The 22153-nt window shown below is 38.0% G+C and overlaps 2 protein-coding genes and 1 long non-coding RNA gene across 7 annotated transcripts in view; 2 read left to right on the forward strand and 1 right to left on the reverse strand.

Moving 5' to 3' along the window:
• Window positions 1-3221, forward strand: part of LOC123880470 — a 30750-nt gene extending 27529 nt beyond the window's left edge. For 4 of the 5 annotated variants that reach the window (XM_045928607.1, XM_045928609.1, XM_045928608.1 and 1 more), the window contains exons 2-3: window positions 1138-1321; window positions 1571-3221. In XM_045928607.1, coding sequence (XP_045784563.1) covers window positions 1169-1321; window positions 1571-2746 — 1329 coding nt within the window. In that variant the 5' untranslated portion in view covers window positions 1138-1168 and the 3' untranslated portion in view covers window positions 2747-3221. Of the gene's footprint in view, window positions 1-963; window positions 985-1137; window positions 1322-1570 lie in introns of those variants that run through there. The other variant, XM_045928611.1, reaches the window with a different exon arrangement.
• Window positions 1-22153, reverse strand: part of LOC123880463 (E3 ubiquitin-protein ligase MYCBP2) — a 130893-nt gene that overhangs the window by 98556 nt on the left and 10184 nt on the right. The window contains exons 16-34 of the mRNA XM_045928589.1: window positions 21972-22147; window positions 21376-21598; window positions 20592-21087; window positions 19943-20109; window positions 19340-19524; window positions 18289-19044; window positions 17620-17772; window positions 17272-17370; window positions 16580-16810; window positions 15352-15555; window positions 14266-14400; window positions 13726-13904; window positions 12895-13180; window positions 12290-12456; window positions 11432-11597; window positions 9712-9833; window positions 9115-9219; window positions 8687-8868; window positions 6420-6612 (exon numbers count right to left, since the gene is read on the reverse strand). Coding sequence (XP_045784545.1) covers window positions 6420-6612; window positions 8687-8868; window positions 9115-9219; window positions 9712-9833; window positions 11432-11597; window positions 12290-12456; window positions 12895-13180; window positions 13726-13904; window positions 14266-14400; window positions 15352-15555; window positions 16580-16810; window positions 17272-17370; window positions 17620-17772; window positions 18289-19044; window positions 19340-19524; window positions 19943-20109; window positions 20592-21087; window positions 21376-21598; window positions 21972-22147 — 4225 coding nt within the window. The remainder of the gene's footprint in view (window positions 1-6419; window positions 6613-8686; window positions 8869-9114; window positions 9220-9711; window positions 9834-11431; window positions 11598-12289; window positions 12457-12894; window positions 13181-13725; window positions 13905-14265; window positions 14401-15351; window positions 15556-16579; window positions 16811-17271; window positions 17371-17619; window positions 17773-18288; window positions 19045-19339; window positions 19525-19942; window positions 20110-20591; window positions 21088-21375; window positions 21599-21971; window positions 22148-22153) is intronic.
• LOC123880478 lies at window positions 19-18893 on the forward strand. Its single transcript, XR_006799265.1, has 3 exons — window positions 19-327; window positions 17231-17232; window positions 18883-18893. It is a non-coding gene; the product is annotated as an uncharacterized LOC123880478 (long non-coding RNA).

Below are 22153 nucleotides of genomic sequence, written 5' to 3' on the forward strand. Positions count from 1 at the left end.
AAGTAAATAAACTATGAGTTACTAAGAAATCATTGCTACACTTCAGTGAAATAAATTAGTAGGTACATAGGTGTTGCTACATTCAGTGTTGAAATTTCAATGCGATTTTTTTTTTCGTGAATGTAAACTATGTCTAAAGTTAAATTGTTTTAGAAGTATCATATAATCTAATCTATTTACGCACAAAGTTGTCATAAAAGGAATCTTTCGGGGCTCATACATTTAAAATCCATACTTTATGTATCAATAAACCTAGATAATGACAAATCGATATAATACTTAGTTTTGAGCGTATAATATCAAATAATATAGTGATCACCCTCCTACGTTTGTATAAAGAAATTACCGGAATGCATCACGTTAGTGAGTTGTTTAGTAAGCTTTAATCATCATTGCATCAAGCTTAAGAGTGGTCTCTCCGTCACTCGCTTCTTACAAACGTAGTTCCAATTTCATTTGAATACTAAGCAACCAAAGTCCATGAAATTTTGCAGACATATTCTAGAAACTAATATCTATGTCTGTGGTTTTCCAGATTTCTGTTAAAATATTCGGTTTCAAAGTTACGCGGTCTTAAAAATTTACATACAAATCTTTGAGCCCCTTTAATTTTAAAACTACATATTTTTAGAAAAATCTAAAACACCACAGAGACAGATATTAGTTTCTAGAATATGTCTGCAAAATTTCATGGACTTTGGTTGCTTAATATTCAAATGAAATTGGAACTACGATTGTATGAAGCGAGTGACAGAGAGAGAGCCCTGTTAACTCAGTGCAAAACAAATTAAAGTCACTGAAATGTCTATTACATTTTGTGCTTAATATTGCGCTCAAAGTGAAAACTCTGTCGTAAAATGTAAATATACTGCAATGCAAGTTTCAATGTTAACTGATGGAAGGTTTAATACCTGGAAATGGACACACTAAAATGCATGATATGTCAAAGCGATTTGAGAACTTCAAACAGACGGTATTCATCATGTAAGCTTCATTGTTTGACTAAGGTTTCATTAGACTAATTGTTTTACGGAACCTGAATTCAATATCTAAAATACAATATCATTACAATATCATTACAATATCAAAGAAAAGCTTGTTTTCAAAAATCTTTTACTATTAATTTTTTTTTTTCAGAGTACATCAAGGATTGCGATGGTGACATGAAATGGTGGGAATGCGTCGGGCGTTGTGGTGGCACCTGTTGTTGGTGCTGCAGGCGGCTCTAGCCCAGCGCGCGGTGCCCACGGCTTGCGACGAGGACGTGTGCCGCTGCGACTCTTTTACCAGGCTGATATGCCATTGTACAGACACCGTTAAGGTAGGGAATTTCAAAATACATCCCACTGACAGCCAACAGACAGACAGACAAACGACGGACGGACGGACAGCTGACAGCCATGGGTTCCCTACGGATCGGAACCCTAAAAATGAATGTTTGTCTTCCTGTTGGTTTGCATTCGCGTATCGTTCATCTGGTTGTGTTGAAACTTTATACAATTATACAAAAGACGCCAGAAAATTAACTTCAAACTATGTAGTGATCTGATTGAACATTTTTTGCCCACAGGAAATCACGCTAAGGCCTGAGGGATCATATCGCGTACCCTCCACGGCAACTGCTATCATAATTGAAAATTGTGAACGAGTGATATTTCTAACGGAAACATCACGTAAGCTCACTCAATTGAGATCAGTGCAATTGAGAAATATTAGCAACGTCATCATCAGCGAACGTGCTCTCGCGTGGTCGCCTTTCCCCACCGACAACGAAATGAATCCAGGATTAAGAATAGAAATTACCAATAGTACGGTGTATGAAATTTCCTCTCACGCAATTCAAGGGCGCGTTAACGATATACTTATTAGTGATAGCCATATATTAAGCCTGAGGCCCTTTGCCTTTTCTAGTCTCACAGGTGTTAAAAACATAGAACTTACCAATAATATATTCCATAACGTAGAAATACAAGCATTCAAGAAGTTCACGACTTCAAATTTCGTGCTGCGAGGCGGCATCGCTAAAATATTACCAAGCCGATTCCTATCAGATGTAGAAGTTACTAATTTTTTTCGAATAGAAGGAGTTACAATTGATCAGTTATCGAGTTTAACATTTCTTGTCAGTTTACCAAAGAGAGTATTGATAGAAAATAATATAATTGATACATTGAATGCAGACAGTTTTCGTATAACTTCGAGGGGCCCAGTCACATTCAGAAATAATACTGTTACGACAGTTGGAAAAGGTGCATTTCTTGGCTTCACAGTGGACAAGGATACAATAGCATCGATGGGTCGACAGGAGCTTTTGATAGACAATAACACAATGACCACCGTATCGCCTACCTCGCTTTCTTATAATCAGTCTACGCTAACACTTCGCATCGACGGTTTGAATCTGAACGAGAGATGCACGTGTGAATTTGCAGAGGTTTGGCGTGAAATGTTAAGCTCACAGGGAGGTATCATTAATTGCTGGTACGACCTGGAAGGGCATTTCGTATCGATTCCGACGTTTATAGACAGTCGTTGTGGTGCATTTAAGCAAACATTTTGGATTTTCGTAGTCGTGGGTATAGTGCTCGTGTTATTGATAGCGGGAATTGTGATATTTTTTATTGTGAAAAGGGAGAATGAAAAAAAGAAGAAGCTACAAATTGTGATGCCTGATGGGAAGACTTACAGGGAGACTGAATTCCACATAGTTGTAGAAAGAGCAGAGCTCCTCACTACTAATTTATAAAATTTCAGAGTGAAGTGTCGAACTTCATGGATCTCTATGACCGAATGATTCGGTTGTCACTGCTCGAGGAAAATTTTGCGTAGATCGCGAATCGCTACCTCAAGTCGGGAATTATGGTGTAAAGAGTAAAACGTGCCAAGTATATTATCTTAATGTCTATCAGTATTATACGAAATGTTAAAGTTATAATATGTTACTGCAATGTTCGTTTCAAATTGCTGATTAAGAGCTGAAACACACCGGCTGCGTAACCAACGTGTACGTGCGCGTCCCTACCTATTGCAAACATCAATATGGCTGCCGCAGCGGCTAGACACGCAATGGTCGAGTTGCGTTGTGTCAGGGGTGTCAGGGGTTCACGCGCGACACTACGCACGTGTCACGTGTACGAGCTGCATTCGCAACTGGTGAGAATCGGCTTTAAATTATTATGATTTATTAGACTATTTTTCGAATAAAGTACAAAATAGTTAAATTCAAACGTTTGTTTTATTGAAAATTTCACTTCACACACAGTTTAAAAAGCGCAAATGAACAAACAAAACTTTGTTCTTCAGATTATTTGTCATAATTCATACCAGTTATTAGAAATAAAATACGTAATGTCAAAATTATGTCATTCAGTTACACGCTGACCCGCTACTGGATAGCGCGGGTGACGTGCGGGTGTGCAGGGCGTTCATCCGCGTACTATAGCTTACACGATTAACTTACGACGTATTTACTAATGTAAGCACTTTTTAAGTACATTTATATTAGATTTAGATCTGTTGTTAATAATAACGTAAGCTACTTACGTGAGTAAAACTTACATGTGTAATCGCGGCCTTACAATCGTGGTTGCGAGAATATTTTCACAGACTTTGATTTCTTCTCGGTAGGAACGGCATTTCAAACCAGTGGTAAATTATTTGACGATTCAAAACCACATGTAAAAGTTTATTTGAATAAAAATCAATTCTATTCTATTCTAGACACTTTTTGAGATTATTAAATTTTTAAGGAAGATATTTAACTAAGTGCATTGCTGCGATCGCATTGCGAATTTTCATTTCTGAGTTTTCATGATTATTACATAATATAATATAGATAATTTGAATTTGAATTATTTATTTCTAGCTTGTTGTTACCTACGACTTTGTCCGCGTTCCGCGGGAACTGTTTATTCCATGGATTTTCCAAAAAAAATCTTTCATACAAACCTTACCCTGACAATAATGAACACAACAAAAAATAATTAACCAATTTGATGCAGTAGTTCGGAAGTTATGCGTGTACATACATTTCAGGGATTTATTTTTATTTATATAGATTACTTACCCGAAGCATTCATGCAGAGTTGTATGTTAAGTTTATGCTATTTTCGCCTTACGGACAAATCGAACGAAATCCCGCAAGCAATGATATTATAACGATAGACAAAAGACATGTTATGTTCATATTACGTGGGGTATAAAATTCGTGTATGGTGATGACTAAGACAGAAAATACAAAACGCCCGACGGCAGAAGAGATGGCGCTCTACAAATGTGACCCCAAGTGTCGTAATTTGCATAAGTCATCACTCTGAACACGTATGATCTATTTTTTGATTTTAGATGTTTTAGATATCATTGTATATATTTTTAGCTATTGTTGCCCGCGAGCGAAAAATAAAAATTTGCTTCTATATTGAAAATACATATTGAAATATTAATGAAGCTCATTTCTGATCTGATTATTATTTATTGAGAGGTTTATTATGCCATCTAAAATTAACGCTGTTCGTCGAAAACACAAGTCTCCACTTCAATGGAAACGCCCCCTTACTAAAGAGCGCTGCTTACGTAACCACTTATGTTGTTATAACTTTTGCCCATAATAATATGTACTAAATATAGAATGATTGAATAAATAACTAATGATACGATCTTATATAGCATTGACATTATGAACTTGCTTTGCGAACGTGATATCTCAATAAACATACTTCTTGTAATATAACAAGCGATCGCGAATGTGTGTGTTCATATGTATTTACTGAATATTCAAAATTGTGCATGTATCCAACGAAGTCAACTGCTAAAATAACCTGCAAAGTGTTGATGTTCATTCATGCTTCATTTATGATCCTTAAGATACGTCTAAAACAAAAAAACAAACCACACCCAAAGTCTAAAAGGACTTTTTCTATTTTAAATATAAAAACCGGCCAAGTGCGAGTTAGACTCGCGCACTGAGAGTTCCGTACTCGGGTATTTTTTCCAACATTTTGCACGATAAATCAAAAACTATTATACATAAAAATAAGTAAAAATCTGTTTTAGGATGTACAGGTAAAGCCCTTTCATATAATACCCCACTTGGAGTAGGTAGTTTGAAAATTAAAACACATTTTAATTTTTTTATAATGATGTATGTAACCGCAAATTCACGGTTTTCAGATTTATTCCAGTACTAGTGCTATAAGACACCCTACCTGCCAAATTTCATGATTCTAGGTCAACGGGAAGTACCCTATAGGTTTTTTGACAAACAGACAGACAACAAAGTGATCCTATAAGGGTTCCGTTTTTCTTTTTGAGGTACAGAACCCTGTAACATGAAAAGGACAGACACAGTTTGACAGATTTAAATTTAATTTAGAGCTGTCAAACCTCGTGACTTTAGCTGCCATTTGCGAGCCTATTGTTTAGAGTTTGTTTAGAGTATTAAAATTTAGAGTCTTTAAACGTAAAATCCATGTTCCGTCCTTTTTTAACGATATTAAAAAGAGCAGGATGCAGATACTCTAATTTTAGTTTAGAGAAAGACTACAGGATCGGTGCCATAGTCCACCAATACGATCCGTATAACTAGACGTACTAAATCTTTTGCAACTTCTTACGCATCCGATATTAAATAGATGATGTAAAAACGATAGATGTGTAAATGTTTAAAGATAATTTTTATGCTGATTTTTCAATGGATGACATAAAATGTAGGTATAAAAACTCACCCAAACAGATGCCCATCGATCGTCCACTAATGTTGAGAGACTTCAACATAGTACTGCCTTTATCCTAAAAAGTACATTCTGAACCGAGTCACAAGCAAATAATTTATCAGTACTGAAAATTAGTGCGTATGATTTCATTCTCGTTCCTTTGGCGAATACGAATTTTTAATTGAATTTGAAAGTACATTGCTTGCGCCTCTGTTTTGTTGTATATTCGGGATTCAAGTTCAAAATATTTTTATTCAATTAGACTTTTACAAGTACTTTCGAATTATTAAGTGCTTTTTAAGAGTGATTAACTTTTAAAAGGCACAGTTGGGCCAACGTGTTTGACGAATGCGCTTTTAGTCATAAGAAGAAACAAATAAATGTAATTGCTTGAAATAAAATTTTACCGGAAGAGCAAAAAAAACTGAATGAAAGCTGTTGAATTTTTACTGAAATAATAGTAACGTTTTGCTTGAAGTCACAAACTTGAAACTCAATTTTAGCACAATTTAAGGACGTTTTTTTGAGGTCTATTTTATATTCAGTGGGTCAAAAACGTTTGGTTTAAAGAAACAAAGGATTTCGATTAGAAGTGTAATTGTATTGTTTTGTTGACCTCTCCGAGCTTCTCGACTACTATCGTAATTGTTAATGCACTCGACATTAGCCCAACACGTTGGCTCAACTTGTTAATAAAACTAAACTCACCGTAGCAGCGGCTGTCCATCAAGAACATTGTGGATAGCGGGTGGTGACGCGAGTTCGAGTCCTCGAGACAGCATTAGTGCCTCGGATTCATCCGCACAAGCTTCTCCCGAAGCCTCAGCGACGCCGGAGACGCAAGTGCCTCCACTTCCGCCGTTTGTTATCATGGCTTGCATTTGCACTTCCGCAACGATCGCTATTAAAATAAAAAATATCACAATAAGTACTAATTTTTGCAGTGACATAGTATTTGCATACTGGACTTTTTAACCCCCAACCCAAAAAGAGGGGTGTTATATGTTTGACGTGTGTATCAGTGTATCTGTTTGTGTCGTTGCGAGTGGCGACGACACGCTGGCTGAATTATTGTTGTACCGTGGAGATTATCCGACGATAGTAGGACGGAAGAAAGGATGCTTTAGAGACAGAGCATTTGAACTGCAATAAGTAAGTGGTTGCACTCTAAATAACATAGGTTTAATTTACTTTGCACATTTTTTTACTTTCGTCATTCCACATCAAAATTTAAATACGTTCAATGTTCATGTTAAAGTTGCATACGTGTTAAGTATGCAATTATGTCATTTTACAGAACCTCTTCAAGTTGTTCAATTCATACAACCCGGAAATGAATATAAAAGGATCGAAAGCGGTCTTTATAAGTTTAAATTCTGTGTTACTAAACTGGTGTACAATGTAACACCTGCGAGGATACATTCTAGTCACGACCCGTAGGTATTGCCTGGTCGCCGGTCATTCCGTTATGATTGATATCGAGCATTATTAGCTATAGGTATTTTTAATGTACATCTGTAGCGAAATAAAGGCCGAATCGATGAAGCTGAATGAAGGGATGCTGGAGCGGGTCTTGTAGCGTAGCCCATTTAAAAAACCAGTCGTTAGTTGACATAGTTGTTCATTAGATAAATAAGACAGTTCTTCGAGTGTTTACTACCTACTCTACTTAACACTAGTTGTAAAAAACTAGCCAGAACTAAACGGTTTTAAACTGAAAACGGGTCTAACTGTAACATGTACAATTATAATGAAACATGAAGAAACCCGTAGACTTTTATATATGCAAAATATAAATTAATTAATATGCATTTTGCTCTACAAAGTGGTCATTTAAAATTAACAACTGCATTTAACAGTGTAACAGCTCAGGAAGTAATATAGCACCTAATAGACGCCGACGCTATTATAGAATGACGAAGGCATAACAAGGCCTTGACGTTAACATATTATACTTATATAAGATTATTATCTGCTATATTGCAGACGACTCGAGTAATATAGTAATATGCAAGGTTCACAGCACGAAAACCATGGACCAAGATTAACTAGACTGATAGTAAGCTGAAAATGCGTGTCAATCATTTTTAACCGACTTCCAAAAAAGGAGGAGGTTCTCAATTCGTCGGAATCTTTTTTTTTTATGTATGTTCCCCGATTACTCAAAGACCCCTGAACCGATTTGGAAATATTTTTTTAGTTTGAAAGGGTATACTGTGCAGGTGGTCCCATATAAATTTGGTGAAGATCTGATGAATATCTTCGGAGATGGAGAACAGAACTCCTCAGAAAACAGTGTTTGTGGTTTTTGAAGTCGGTTTTGTTTTTCTTTTGATTTTTTTTTTGTGCGTAAGTCATTTTGTCACTGTGTTAGTTGTACGAGTACAAATTTCGGCCGCTTAGTTGGCCCAAATGAGAAAAAAAATAACCTTAGCGTTATTAAGGGACAGTATATCCAAATCAAGGAATCAAGGAAGGCGAGCGGCGCACGAGACACCAAAATGTACGAGATCATTTTCTAGTTTAATAAGTTGTTTGTCAATCAAACGACGACAACTACCTGCCCTTCATATTGAAAACGCAGCACTTGCAAAATAACGGTTCGGAGAAGTGGACTCAATTTTCAGGAAAATTTTCATTGGAAATATGTTTTTTGCTAGGGATTTTGGCAGTACTTGCATGAAAGTTTAGCTGTGCTAAGGAAAAGTGCAGTTTTTCCGAACCGTTATTTTGCAAGTGCTGCGTTATCAATATGAAGAGCAAACCTGAATAGCTCAACGGTTGAGGAGCGGACTCATTCCGAAAGGTCGGCGGTTCAAACCCTTCCCGTTGCACTATTGTCGTACCCACTCCTGGCACAAGCTTTACGCTTAATTAGAAGGGAAGGGGGAGTATTAGTCGTGATTAGCATGGCTAATATTCTTTAAAAAAAAAAACAATAGGAGACAGTACTACAAGAATTTGAAGTATCTCACCTCGAGTGAGAGGCGGTAGGTCCACCTCGGGGGCCAAGAGGCGAGCTGCGCACGAGGCTCCAAGGTGTACAAGCTCCATCTCCAATGTGGCGAGACCCATTCCGCATCCGGCTCGTGCGCTCGCGACCGGAGCGTCCTCGTATCCAACGCACAAGCAGCGAAATCCGAAGCGGCTTTCTTCGCTACAAAATAATGTAAAAAATTGTTCATAATGATCTGTACCCTTAAGTTGCACTGGACGGGTCTACCCGCGAAATTCAAATAATTTCATTTTTCGCAATTTGTAAACTAATACGACAAAGTAGGCTTATGCCATATCCTAATTGCGCCAATGGCATTATCATCTCCACAGGTTCATAAAAAATCTTTACTTGAAAGTGTCCTGTTTAAGAAATTAGTAACAATGAGGCAGACTTAAAAATACTTACTTATTAGACTTGTTATATCCATTCAAATAGTCCGACGCGGTCTCCAATGAGAAGATAACTTCATTTCCAGGTATTAATAAAGCTTTTTGCGGCCAGTCCGAAGGTCTAAAAAAGAAATAAAAAATTAAACGGTCTAGGTTGTGGAATTAAACTACGATGCGATATTATTTTGTGATCATGATTTTGGATATCAAATGTAGAAGTATATAATTAATTATAGACCCTCCAACTTCAAACTCTTATATACTCATACATTGTACAGTGATAATGGATGGGATTTATCAGTAATGAATTTAGAAAATATTATGAATAAAATAAAACAGTCTAACTAATAAATAATGTTTAAAAAATTATTATTCACATTTTAAGTATAAAATGTACCAGCTATCTCACGTATTTAGAAGCTCGGGGCTTACATCAAATTCAAAATATTTTTATTCCATTAGACTTTTACAAGTACCTACTTTTGAATCGTGAAGAGCATCTACCACTGGTTCGGAATGCCTTTCTTACCGAGAAGAACCAGCAAGAAACCAGCATCGACTTAATACGTGAATATAACCGGTACATTCCAAATTTAAAATGGAAATTACTTACATATTTGACAATTTGGGTGTCACGCTGAGATATGTGCAGCTATAATGCATACATGGAGCGTCTGAAATTGTCTCCTCTAGTTCTTCAGCCTCACCGGACTCCGACGTCAGCTGGACTATTCGCTGCAATCAAACATTCGCTATAACTAACTTATGTTACTATCTATAATAATGTAATTAGTTACTATTGTATTGTAAATTTTTACTAAGCCTTTATTTTACAAATTCTGTGTATATCTTGTTTAATGCATATATTTATTTAAGTATAGTAATGCTGTGTACACCTGTTAGGCTGTGTATCACAAAGATCTGGATCTATTGTTTTTATGTTTAGACTATTTAGAGTTACAACCTGTTTTGTGTGCCTTTTTCCAATAAAATAATGTATATAATACAATAATTGTTCTAAAATATATTAGTTTTGAGATTTTTTGGGAGGCTGAAATTTATCTTAAAATGCTGCAATCAGCATAGCAAAACGCAGCATTACAATAAGAGGAAGGATGATCTCAAGCGAGTCTCTGGGATCATGGTCTTGTGGTACCATGTTCTATTTTCTTACACGTCTTTATCTTATCTTTGTCTTTGATCTTGAATGTAACAAACTGATCGGACTGGCTCCAATTTTATACGGAACGGAAAATAAATAAATACATATAAAAACCACAAAGAAATGTAATATACTACGAATATAATAATATAATATAAGAAATATAACATACTTCATAGAAATACTACATGTTATGAATAATTAATATTATTTACGCAGTATAATTTTTCAAAAGTGATTGTTGTTTGTTATTAAATACTAAGAGAAGACACTGCCTCATGTAACACAGTTTTGACTTCCGCAGGTCGCAGGGCCTTACTAAGGCTTTGCTAATAGGGTTAGAAAAATTAATAAAAATTTATTTATTATTACTACTTATAACATAACAATAAATGTACTTACATAAACATTACATAAACATACATATAATATTGGTGCCAGGCGGAATATTACAAAACAGCCGAGACCAGACGGCCGGGATCAGGGCAACGGGTAGAGAAATCGGCGTACTGTCCTAGCCGAGTTAAGTACTATTATTTGTTTCGTTTATTTACACTATGCTCATCATAATCACATTTTTAACGTTTACAAAAATAAAATACTAGTAACAGAAACATTCATTGAAAAATATACGATCAAACGAACCCACCAGCTTCAGCGAGGTAAACCCGAAGCTGCCAGTTTTAATTATTATTATTATAGCAAGCCAAAAGTGCACTTAAAACAGCTCTAATGCATCAATCACAATACACTCTTTAAAAAATTCGCTTACCAGCCAATGTACCAAGTACCAATGGCCAATGTGCCAATGCCACGCAAGCCTATTTTACTACTTATCTACCTATGGTCGTGAATGACGTCGAAGCCTTGGCACTATGAGTGCATCACACGTCCCAAACAGTTAATTGAAAAGTGCATGCGTGGTGTGCATTGTAATAGCAATATGACACAAACTTGAATGATGGATACACAGAAAATATACTCCCAGGTTTGATTGTCCGCATGTATGGCTTGCCTTAAGATGCCTATTCATTCTTGACTTTGAGTTAAGAGTGAATAGGCATACCTATAAGAGTCGCCTACCTATTGGCAGTCTTCGATGTAGTGTTCCATGTAAACATCATCCTAGTGTTGAATGAATGAGCAAATGAACGATCTCTACCTTATATACCTTACGGAAGGGCGGATCAGCCATGCGGGTGTCGTTAGTGCAATGACATCGGTGCTTGGGTGCGCCCGCCACTGCGTAAATAGTTAAGGTATCTTCAGGCTGCGCAGTGATGCTGCGTGGATCCATTTCGAGTACAATCCAGGCCACTTGTGGAGGGAACAGCACCCTAAAAAGTAAAATTTAAATGACTATTCACTCAAAATATTCACGTAGCTTTCAAATTATTTTTTCAAATTATTTTTATTCAATTAAACTTTTACAAGTGCTTTTGAATCGTCAAAATAATCTACCACTGGTTCGGAATGCTGTTCCTACCGAGAAGAACCAGCAAGAAACTCGGCCTTAGCCTTTAATACCGAACTTAGCAAAATTATGTAGTTTTCGTAGAATAACAAGTGTAAATTAAAAATTTATAACACCCCCGACGATCCAAAGTATCTGAGTTTTCCAAAACATCATTTTCAAATAAATAATTATGTATTTAGGCAACGTCCATCTTGACAGCTTGACATTTGTCTATTGACATAATATTATGAACCTAACGGTTATCTAACCTTCTTTTCTACAAGAAAACTAGAAAAGAGCTGATAACTCTTAAACGGCTGAACCAATTTTTTTAGATTATAGCTAAGAACACTCTCGATCAAGCCACCTTTCAAACAAAAAAAACTAAATTGAATCGGTTCATTCGTTTAGGCGCTACGATGCCACAGACAGATACACAGATACACAGACACACAGATACATAGACACACAGATACACAGACACACAGATACACACGTCAAACTTATAACACCCCTCTTTTTGGGTCGGGGGTTAAAAATGAAATAATCGACGATTATTAAATACAATTGTACCTTTTATTGGTGACGGTGGCCTGTTTATATGGGTGGTCGCTTTCTAACCAAGTGTAATAATGGCTTGTCGTGGTGTTGGTGATTTCCTCACTGCTCGGAATCATGAGGTTCATAGCCGCCACATGAGGAAGGAGTTTGTGGACCAATTCCAGCAGGCGAATGACACTCTAAAACCAAACCACGTTATTACATTTACCTTACATCGCATGTAATGATCAACATATTTTCTACACAAGAAACAGTTCTTGGCTATAATCTAAACCGAAAGGTTATTTATTAGTCCGGTATCAATCCCCACACCCCTAATAGAACGTACACTTCGTAACAATTAGACTACCACTGTTCAGCCTGCAGTAATAATTTTAAATCGCAGGCATGTTCATCTCACGATGTTCTTAACTCATCTTTAAAGCAAGTGATATTTAATTGCTTAAACACTAAAAAATATTGTGGCTAACTCTCGTGTACACAATGTCACAGATCTAAATATACTGCCATCCCTTTCATTATGCTTCCTGCAGAAAAGGATAGCATTCGATTTAGACCTGCCAATAAATTTTAGAGACGGCTACAACATAATTAGTGACATTGTCTATTTGTCTCACCTTTGAGTCATGGAGGCCTTCCAAGTTAGCCAATGCAAAGGGCAACAGCGTGTTAAGCGCCGGAGCGGTTGCCAACGTAGGAGCTATGCGTCGCAAATCATCAATGGACAGTCCTCTTAAAGCCGCTAGCAACATCGCCGCCCGTTCTGCCACTAACGTTGCCACGGCCACGGCAGCTTTGCGAATAGTTGCGATATCGGTCTCGATACGACCGGTGTTCGCTATGTCCGAGTTGGTCGTACAGGGCCTTTCGTCTATGCCAAGTAATGTGTCGATCGTACTTGTTCTGCGCAGACATTGCCATCATTAACAAGTGTAAATTAAAAATTTATAACACCCCCGACAAGTGGAGGTTACAGTAACTAGAAAAGAGCTGATAACTTTCAAACGGCTGAACCGATTTTCTTGGATTATAGCTAAGCTATAATCTAGCTCTCGATCAAGCCGCTGAATAAACGCCGGTGTTTAGAGGCTCCCAAGATGAAGACAGCATTACCCCTCCGTTCAATATTCTACTTTTCACACGTCACGAGACAATAACATGAAGGCTAATCACTACTCAGTACTCATACTCTTATAAATGCGAAAGTGTGTTTATTTGTTAGTTTATTGGTTTCTTGGTTTGTCTTTCAGTCATATCGCAACGGATCAACCTGAACGTTTGCATGGGTATAGTTTTAAGCATCTATTTTAATGACTTGTCGTAAAGAAATTCCAAGCATGGCTCTCTCCATCGCCCATCTCCGTGACTCTAAACTTTCTTATGAGGCCCTTAGTTAGCGACCATGTCTCTGATGCATATAGTATAATCTTGGATAATTATGAAGATACCTGAAGTAAATAAGGCACGGCAGCTGTCCCCGTGCTAGAGTAGTGCCATTGAAGCTCAGGGGGCAGGACGAGAACTGGAAAGTGGTGCCGTCTGGTCCCGTAACTGCCGGAAGCCCGCAATCGCCGCTAGCGGTCCGGGCACCTTCGCAACTCAAACGCAGTGCGTACAGGGTGTCTTCCTATTACAAATTACGTAAGAACGTAAATTATGAGTATTTTTCAACAAAAAAAATAGATCTAGATTATTAAAATTACTGGTGATCCTACTGTTTACACTACACAACTAGTTTTAAACTAGTTTTTGACAGAACTTGTAAAAAAATAGCAGCAATAAAAAGAATATGATTTGGTCGTGGACGTCACGGGAAATATCCTATAGGTTTTCTTGACAGACACGACAGACGGACAGACAGATAGACAACAAAGTGATCCTATAAGAGTTCCATTTTTCCTTTTGAGGTACGGAACCCTAAAAACTTAAAATAAGTGTGTGTATTAGAGCATTAATAAAAAAAATCAAAAGTAACAAGATAAAGATACCTTTAGTAGAACGGGTGTCTCAAACTTGATTTGGACCATATCGTGGTTCGCGTCTGCGGCGGAGAAGGAGCCCTCCACGGCCACTTCCGTCACCCAACAATGAGTCTGATTCGCGTCCTCCGTAGTAGTCCGAATCTTACATAGAAACACAAGAAAATTTCAACAAAAAAATCTATACTAATATTAGAGAGACTAGCTTAATACCAAATCTGTTCGCGTCGACTAGACAAATCCTAAACCCCTATTTAACCCCTCTTAGGAATTGAATTTCCAAAAATCTTTTCTTAACAAATGTCTAAAATAGCTAAATTTGAAATTTCAGCCGATCCGTTCAGTATTTTGAGCTGTGTGTTAATAGATCAGTTTATTAGTCACTCAGTCAGTCAGTCTTTTCCTTTTATATTTTAGAAGAGTTCAAATTTTGTTAGTTTGTGTAAATGACGAGGGTAATCTCTAGAATTACTGCACCTGAGTGAAAAATTATTTCACCATTTGAAAGGATGATTATTCCAAATGGACATAGGTATTATTTACTAGACGATGCTCGCGACTTCATCCACGTGGATTTAGGTTTTTAAAAACCCCGTAGATACTATTTGATTTGATTATAAAATAATAATAATATTTTTATTTTATTTTTATTTTATTAATTAGGTTCACTTACAGCTACTTACATTAAACATTAACAATAGTACATAATCTAAACTTATTTGATAAATGTAGTCGCTATTTACAAGTGAACACAACATTTACAACAACAAAGTTACAAAAAAAATAATAATAGGTACAACGATGATAATTAAGTGGATAAAGATAAACAAAAAAGAAAGAATGAATGAAGTGTATCTAATAATGTAAACTAACTATTAAATATAATATTAAAACATATTTCTAAAGCATGCTGTATAATAAAATTGCCTTTGTCTGAGTACTGCGAACACGGCAGCTCTTGTTCACCGACCTTTAAGGGCGTGTAAGTGCAAGCGAGAGGTTCGATAAAAATGATACATTACCCGATTCGCACGTTTATAATTGCTCAACTATAGGCTATCACAGCTTCAAATATAGACATACGCAGATACATACATCGTACAACAATTCCATGAAGTAGTCGTAATGTCCCGCGCCGGCGTAGACGCAGGCGCCGGCGAGCGCTACTCCGCGCCGGTCGATCGTGAAGCAGATCGCTTCCGGGCTTCCGTTGCCCGTGCTCCAGGTACGCGCTGAGTTTACGCGCATGAAACGAGGCGGCGATATTATGGGCTTCATCGTCCTTGACTCGACCTCTTCCTGTTAAGAAAAACGGAACCCTTATAGGATCACTTTGTTGTCTGTCTGTCTGTCAGAAAAGTAATTAAAACCAACATTATTACACACATACACAAACAGGAAAGATGCAAAAGTAACGTTGTTTTGAGCACACAGCCAAAATTTCGACTCTGGAAATCATGGGGGTCGATTATTCGAAGGCCATAGACCCTCTAAGGGTGCAATTTGATAATGAGTTCCGCATGCTGTTGGGCTTCATTCAGCGTCATTTTCTTATTATTATTATTCATACAGCGTTCATTTATTTATTATTATTTGATTATTTATTAGGTATTTTCACAAATGAGGGGACTGATGACTTCTTTGCCATTATGTTAAAGAAGTTATCATCACTGCTGACAAGGCTTCTCTCAAGTACCAACCCTATCCTGAACATGTAAGCGAGTCACCAATGCTTGAACACATTGTTCAAATGATGGTGAGACCACAATTGTAAATTTTATGACTGTCTTTTTTCCTCCACAAAGTTAAGTATAGTATAGTAGTAATTACTATACATCATTTTTTAAGAATTGAAGTTGTCTTGTAACAAATTGAAGCCTTTTTGCTTAAACGATCATACTAATTATTAAGGCTTAAAGACAACGAGATCTTTAAGCTTGAATAGCAGTTCCTCAGGTGCTGCAAATGTTCTTGGGCGGTAATCACTTAACATCAGCTGACCCACCTACTCTTTTGCTCGCTTTTTATATTAAAAAAAAAAGATTCCTTGTGCTTCACAAAAATGTTTTATTCGATATATTTTATAATTCTAACCTAATTCTTAAATACCACATTTTGATCTTATTGTATAGGGTTTAAAGCACGATTAGTTATTATAAATAAAGTCTATGTACACAATACAATATAAACACCTAATACACAATATGACCTAACTATTATTTATGTGAACACCAATATTATTTGACTTAATAATTCTAACTAAAATTGATTCATTTTTATTTGTTGACAAGTAGGTATCTCTTACAATTTGGAGTATACATACCCTAAGCATTAATGCACTGAAAGACATCTCGGCAATAATGCGTGCGGCTAACTTGCAGCAAGAATCAGCCAGCCTCTCTTGCGTCTGCAATTCGCCATGGTCGTGCGCCGTCGCACATTGTCGTTGCGACAACTGTTGCTTGATCGGGTTCAACACCACATCCAAGAGTCTCGGTACTACGTCCAGTAATTGCCATTCTAAATAGCTCGACTTTCCTTCGCCCTCCTGACTCTATTATAACAAAAAAGTACACATTATTTCAATGCCTAGTCGGACACGAAGTACGACGATGTACAATCCGTATTAATATAATTATATAGCAAGAGTAGTCTATCTGCTAGGCTAACGGCCCATCCGTTTAACTGATTTCGAAAATATTTACTACTATTTGCATCTGCGACCGGACATTAGCAACTTTTTGCCTCGGAAAATCAAAACCAAAGTCCACTAAAGGCTACTCTTTGTCAAAAACTGATATTTGTATATCTCTAGGCCAAAACGAATCCTGAAGCTGCAATGGCGTATATTAGTATGCATGTGGTGCATTTGAGTTTTATTTATTCTCCAGTTCCCAGACCTAACTGTGTAAGCTATGAGTTGCCAAACCAGTCAGTCAATCGGTTTATAATATTATGGATATTATGTACATAGGCGTATATGTAATTGTATTGCGTGTATGTAAATAGGCGGACCTTGTGAGAATCCTTCGCTCGCGGCGGAACTGGCGGTGGCTTTGGCGCGTGTGATGATCTTGGTACCGTCGCCGATTTGCACGGTACATCTTTCATTGTCTGCAATAAAAAATGTGCCGCTTATTTTTTTATACTTATAAACATTTTAATACCATGACCGCCCAGAAACTGTTCACTCAGAAAACAATAACAAATGAATCATTCAAAGTCAACACAAACAAACAAGCACGCACGCACGTACGCTCACACACACATAATAGCGGTAGTTTCAGATATGCGTTGACAGATCACTCAATCAGTCAGTCAGTCGCTTTTATATATTCTAATGATTATGATAAGGTACGATACCTTAGAGTCAGAACGACGTGCCTCTTGCTGCGATGTGTAGTTTTGTGTCATCGGCACTATGTACTGCAAGACGTCACGGAGACTCTGCGATTGACACATCGCCGTACACGTCGCCGTCAACTCGCGAATCTGGTTTGGAGCAACACTCCCTTCCTATAATTTAGAAGAATTAACAATTATTTACAACTAGCTGATGCCCGCGACTTCACACGCGTGAATTTACGTTTTTAACATCCAGCGGCAATTGAGTTAACAATTCCATCTAATAGCTGTTGAGAATACTTTCATCCTGTCGTTGTCGCTTTATCAACAACCGTCGCTGACAGTGGCTATTACTCTTTTATTTATACATTTATTTATTTTATTCAAAGAAAATTAAATTTGACAGCCATAGTTATAAGGTAAATATTGAAATTTCATATATTTAACTTTTGTACTTAGAATTGCAGTTTGTTCTTTGTTTAATTGACATTCCTTATTTTTCCCCAGTGATCTCTTCATTTTATTTCGGAAAGTCAAAGAATTCCCACAAAGTAATAAAGTGTGTCAGTTTAGATGTGTGAAGTAATCTTCGAGATTACTCATCCTATACAGAAAGTTCTTTCTCAAAAGTTAATAATAATATAAATTGAAATTGAATTAAGGAGTTGGTTTTTATAATCTACTTACTTTAATGTTGTACAGCATATAGCAGAGATGATTCCATTTGAGTATCGGTGAGGGGAAAAACGCGTAAAAGCAAGCGTTAAATGTGTCATGTGCTTCCTGTAATATGGAATGCGTCATCTCCAGAGCGAACTGCACATAGCATAATCTATGCGGCTTGCTACGCCGTTGCTTCCGAGGCAAAATCGCGCACGTCGGAGTCTCCTCGGCTATCACACTTTGGATGAAATTCCGAACATCCGCTATGGACTCGAAATAAGACATATAGTCAAGAGCGTTCCTCTTTTTTATACTCTGGGGATATACTTCCTTGATGTAAGATTTCACAAGTCTCAGTGCAGCTCTGATAATGTACACCAGTCGCTTCTGATGCTTCATTATGGTGAGTTTCTGTATGTTTATGGGTAATTGGCCGTTTGTGTCCAGTATGATCTCCTTGAAGGTCTTCCAACTCCAACGCAATAGGACGATCAGGGAGCGGAAGCACGACACCGTAACTTTCCTCGATAGATTCTTGCTCAGAACGATGACTGGCTCCGCCGGGTCCAAGTGTTTGATGGGCATCGGATGATCCGGCCCCATAGTGTTGTACAATAGACAGGGAATTTGACCCCCATTCACGTCCGTGCCGTTGTTAGACTTTTTGGAAGTTTTGAAGTGGAAGCCTATATCGTCGTTGATAACCGTGGCTTGTCCTGAGGATCCACAATCGGAGGATGGTCCATTGATAGTAGCTGACACAACATACCACCTGTTGGCCTGGAAAAGTTTGCATTATAAAATCCATGAGGTCAAAAATATCTTTAAAATGTATATGTATCAAAAAAAATATCGTATTGATGATTCATATGACTATGTTGTGAGTTTCTTTATTCCACAATAACTTCTAAATGTCTGGAGAGATTTAGATGTATGGAGTCTTTACATCATCCCGAGTACCACCGGCTATAAATGAAAAAAATATATATGGCAGCTATACGGCGCCATTTTCATAATGTTAAATTTTTTACTTTTTGGTTCGTTTTTGGCGTATAAGTACGACTTGTTCACTTACTGCTAAGGCTACTGGGGATTCGAACATCAGCGGGTACTTGTCTTTAGGGGCGCACTCGTAAAAAATCTCGTCGGTCTCAAACATTAACTCGCCATCCCCCTCTTGGTCTCCGCCTTCCGTGCCGATGTCGAAAAGGTGTATCTTCGCCGTATAGTCGCCTCGACCTCCGTAAAGTCCAACTCCACCTTTATTATTACAATAATATAATTTTTGAACGATAAAATATTCTTAGTTTCCATCTCTCCATGATAGATCATTTAGTTTGGTATATCCTAATATATAAAACACAAAAAATATGTCTACCTATGCCCATTATAGACTTTGAAACCATCCAACCGATGTGCCCAAAACCATTAGAAAGGCAATAATGCGAAGATGGTTTCAAACAATACATTCTTTTTAGCGTAATAGCACACGCCAGGGACCTACTAGTATAAATGAGCGTTGATTATTTTCATAAATGTTCATCTTTACTTGAAAAAGATTTGAATTTATAGCAAAAATATTTACACCATATGTAGCGTACGACACACGAGGCATTTTTCATTTTGGTGTGAAAGATAGCTTTATCATACACATGATAAGCTTCACATAATTACTTACCAAGCAAAATATCGCTGTCGCACATGAAACGGATGGCTTCGACCGAATGTCCTGAATAACCCCAACCTGCGCCGTGGTTCTCAAACCGGTTCACGGTTAGGTAGTCCTCAACGACAGATATTATCGGTTGTACAGCGTTGTCACGCTTACATTCCACCATCGATGGTCTATAAACAAATATACCAGTGTGAGAATTAAAAATACAAAAAAAATCTGCTTGAATAGGTATGGGTAGTACATCGTTTCAATGAGATGCCTTGTGAGGTAAGGCACGGGTGGAGGGAGGGTGAGTTTGATGTATTTATTTTGAAATTCCGTTACAAATCAGTTTAGCGTTTCGGTATTATGCTGCGTAGAACCCAGGACTTCAAGACCACAGTGCTCATACCAAAGAGGTTGTCAAAAACCATCGCTCTCAACGTCGCTGCACCCTTCCGCAACCCGCAACCCGTTACAGTTAAAAAAAAGAACCTGTTTCATGACAATCTGAACAGAATAAGGTTAAAAAAATGCCGTGTTAAGCTATACAGTCTCCGATAACCATGTCGGAGGGTTGCCAGCAAAACATACATTAAAAAAACCCCCGCAACCAGTTACCGCACGAACCATTTTAGTCAAGATGTACAACTATAATAAAACATCGACTTACTTGGTTTCGTGAGCGTACGTAAGTGAATCCAGGCATCCAAGCAAATGTAGCGCCGCATGTATTCTCGTAACTTGGCAACCCGGTGTGCAAGGAATGGCTAGTTCCTGGTTAAGAACCGACATATTTGACAGCGCTATGTTATCTGCAGGCTGATCTTCCTTGTTCGAGATCCACTCAAAATTTTCCAACTGTCTAAAATCCTCCAACCTTTTCATACATCCGTAATTTGGATATTCGAATTCGACATCCGAGAACGCTTCGGGGTCATTGGAACAGCATCTCTGGAGTTTGTGTGAATCGAACGCTAATATGTTGAAGCATTTCATGACTCGCATTTGTGGTTGGTAGCACCATAATACGTCGTACAAGGGATCAAGACAGGCCAGTGTATTAACAAAGTCGACTTGTTCAGGACCCGTCCAAGCGTTACAGGAACCGTCGGATTTATTTATCGTTATGCACTTGAAAGTGTGCTCTGGTCGATTTGGGAGAATCACTGTCAAAGAAATTTTACAAAAGTTTTATTAAGTATTTATCCATATCCATTCTAATATTATAAATGCGAAAGCGTGTATGTATGTCTGTCTGCTAGGATTTCATGACCCATCCGCTTAACCGATATTGATGAAATTCAGTTGCAAGATTTTACCACAAACTTTATTTTGTTTAAGTTTCAAATTATAAAACGAATAACACAAAACCCAGCACGGAAATAGTTCCTTAAAGAAAGACAGATTTCGATAGGCTGAATGGATGATGAATATACTTGATAGTTCATACCAACCTATACTGTTAGAATTGGCGGTGATCGTGGAGCTAAAGAGCGTATCAGTGTTAATTAAAGCCTGCGAGACTTGGACAAAAGTCTGATCGCCTGAGGCAGTCACCCACACAGCGCGGCAGCCGTACTGAGTACCGATGTTCGGTAAGCGGCCGGGCGTGGCGTACCACACTGGGCTGCGGTCCGACCGCGGTTCCTCTTGACGAGCTCGACCAAGAGATCCTTTCTGAAAGAGTAACACACTTTTAACTGTAGTGGCCATATTGATTCTTCTTCTTTCTTTATTCTCTCTGGGCTGGTTTCCGCACTTAAACGTTCCGTCTGTTGTCCCCGCCGAAGTCTACACTCCAGTAGCCCAGGTTGCCGAAGGGGCCATACTGATTTTAATGACTATTTTTGAATAGCGTCTTCACTGACGCTCAAGGTTACGTCCACGATTTACGTTCGAAACGCACAGTTCAGTGTAGTATGTATTATCCACATAGCTAAAAGTCGCGGCTGTCAGTTGCGTCCGTCAGCCGTGTCTTATAATTTGTTTACGCCTTTAAGCGGTTGAAGGGGTCCAGGGGGGTCCACTGAAGGGGTTTCTCGGGTCTTACCTGATAACTGCCGAAAGTATATACTTCGCCGTCTCTAGTGAGTACAGCGGAGTGGTTGCTGCCGGCGGCGACGGCCATGGCCCGCGGTACGCGCACGCGCACCACGCGGTGATGAATCACGAGGTCGCCCGCACCCAGCGCGCCCCATTGATTCGACCCGAATGTGAACACCTCGCCTATAT

Source organism: Maniola jurtina, chromosome Z (assembly GCF_905333055.1).
Source record: "Maniola jurtina chromosome Z, ilManJurt1.1, whole genome shotgun sequence".
Classification (NCBI taxonomy): Eukaryota; Metazoa; Arthropoda; class Insecta; order Lepidoptera; family Nymphalidae; genus Maniola; species Maniola jurtina.